This window comes from Pezoporus wallicus, unplaced genomic scaffold, assembly GCF_028554395.1.
Source record: "Pezoporus wallicus isolate ANWC-B61680 ecotype Strahan unplaced genomic scaffold, APGP_CSIRO_Pwel_v1 contig_10804, whole genome shotgun sequence".
In the NCBI taxonomy this organism is placed as follows: domain Eukaryota; kingdom Metazoa; phylum Chordata; class Aves; order Psittaciformes; family Psittacidae; genus Pezoporus; species Pezoporus wallicus.
The window spans coordinates 578-2743 of record NW_026641770.1 but is presented as its reverse complement, the minus strand read 5'-3'; the positions used below and the strand labels follow the sequence as shown (position 1 = coordinate 2743).

General features: G+C 65.6%; 1 protein-coding gene across 1 annotated transcript; it reads left to right on the top strand.

The window, feature by feature from the left end:
- Positions 1 to 344: 344 nt before the first annotated feature.
- On the top strand, positions 345 to 1792 carry HSPBP1 (HSPA (Hsp70) binding protein 1; the record flags this gene model as incomplete). Its single annotated transcript, XM_057425319.1, has 2 exons — positions 345 to 467; positions 1588 to 1792. Coding segments are annotated over exons 1-2 (328 nt in total), but the record flags the coding sequence as incomplete, so codon positions are not given.
- Positions 1793 to 2166: the final 374 nt, after the last annotated feature.

Sequence of the window (2166 nt, the reverse complement as noted above, 5' to 3'; positions counted from 1 at the left end):
CCGGAGGGGCGGGGCTTTGCCTCCCCTCCCCTTCCCCTCCAATCATCTCCCTTCACCACCGGCCCGCCCCTCGGCCGTCGATTGGTTGGAACCGCCCTCCTCGTAGCTCCGATTGGGTGGGTGCCGCACGCTCCTCCCGCCTCTCCGCCGCTCCCATTGGCGGACGGAGCTGCCGCTCATCGCACAATGAGAACAAAGCGGGGGGGGGGGGAGGCTATTATACCGTAAGCCACGCCCACCTCCCGTCACGTGAGCGCCGGCCCAGGGCAACATGGCTGCGCCCAGCGGCAGCGTGCGGCTCTGAGGCTCCCGTTGGGCTCCTTTGGGTGCCGGTACCGGTGGCGATGGAGGCCGGAGGCGGCGGGGAGCCCCCCCGAGAACCCCCCCGCTCCCTGCAGGGGCTGCTGGAGATGGCGGTGACGGCCGGAGAGCCCCAAAGCCCGCCCCGGGAGCCCATGGGCGAGGAGGTGAGCGGGGACCGGGGCTCCCCGGGGGGGGTCAGGAGCACCCAGTGGTACCCCAGTGGCACACAACGGGGCCCCTAATGGCACCCAACGGGACCCCAGTGGCACCCAAGGGGACCTAATGGCACCCAACGGGACTCCAATGGGACCCCAATGGCACCCAACGGGACCCCAATGGCACCCAACGGGGACCCCAGTGGCACCTAACGGGGACCCAACGGGGCCCCAATGGCACCCAAGGGGACCCCAATGGGACCCCAATGGCACCTAACGGGACTCCAATGGCACCCAATGGGCCCCAATAGCACCCAACAGGGACCCAATGGCACCTAACGGACCCCAATGACACCCAATGGGGACCCCAATGGTACCCAACGGGACCCCAATGGCCCCCAAGGGGCCCCAATGGCACCCAACGGGACCCCAGTGGCACCTAACGGGACCCCAATGGCACCCAACGGACCCCAAGGGCACCCAACGGGGACGCCAATGGCACCCAAGGGGGTCCCCAATGGCACGCAGCAGGACCCCAATGGCGCCCAACAGCCCCAATGGCACCCAAGGGGGACCCCAATGGCACCCAACGGGACCCCAATGGCACCTAACGGGGACCCAATGGCACCTAACGGGGTCCCCAATGGCACCCAGCGGGGACTCCAATGGCACCTAACAGGACCCCAATGGCACCCAAGGGGGACCCCAATGGCACCCAAGGGGACCCAATGGCACCCAACGGGACTCCAATGGCACCCAAGGGGCCCCAATGGCACCCAATGGGCCCCAATGGCACCCAACAAGGACCCCAATGGGACCCCAATGGCACCTAACGGACCCCAGTGACACCCAATGGGAACCCCAATGGCACCCAAGGGGCCCCAATGGCACCCAGCGGGGACCCCAATGGCACCCAAGGGGGACCCCAATGGCACCTAACAGGACCCCAATGACACCCAACGGGACCCCAGTGACACCTAACAGGACCCCAATGGCACCTAACGGACCCCAATGGCACCCAAGGGGGACCCCAATGGCACCCAACGGGGTCCCCAATGGCACCCAATGGGCCCCAATGGCACCTAACGGGGTCCCCAATGGCACCCACGGGTCCCCTGTGTCCCCGCAGCGGCAGCGGTGGCTGAGGGCGGCCGTGGCCGAGGCCATGGGGGGCACCGGGGGGGAGCTGGAGGAGCTGCGGCGCTGCCTGGATGTGCTGGGGGGGCCCTACCCCGAGGAGGAGGAGCCAGGGGGGGGCCCGGGGGGGCCCGGAGCCCACGAGCAGGCCCTGGAGGAGCTGGCGGAGCTGTGTGAGAGCCTGGATAATGCTACAGGTAAGGGGAGGGGGGGAAAGGGGTCTGGGGGGGTCTGATGGGGTCTGGGGCTATGGTGTGGGTGTCACTATACAGAGACTGGGGGTACATACACCCCTATGTATGGACTGGGGGTATATACACCCCTATCTATGGACTGGGGGTATATACACCCCTATGTATGGACTGGGGGTATATACACCCCTATGTATGGACTGGGGGTATATACACCCCTATGTATGGACTGGGGGTATATACACCCCTATGTATGGACTGGGGGTATATACACCCCTATGTATGGACTGGGGGTATATACACCCCTATGTATGGACTGGGGGTATATACACCCCTATGTATGGACTGGGGGTATATACACCCCTATGTATGGACTGGGG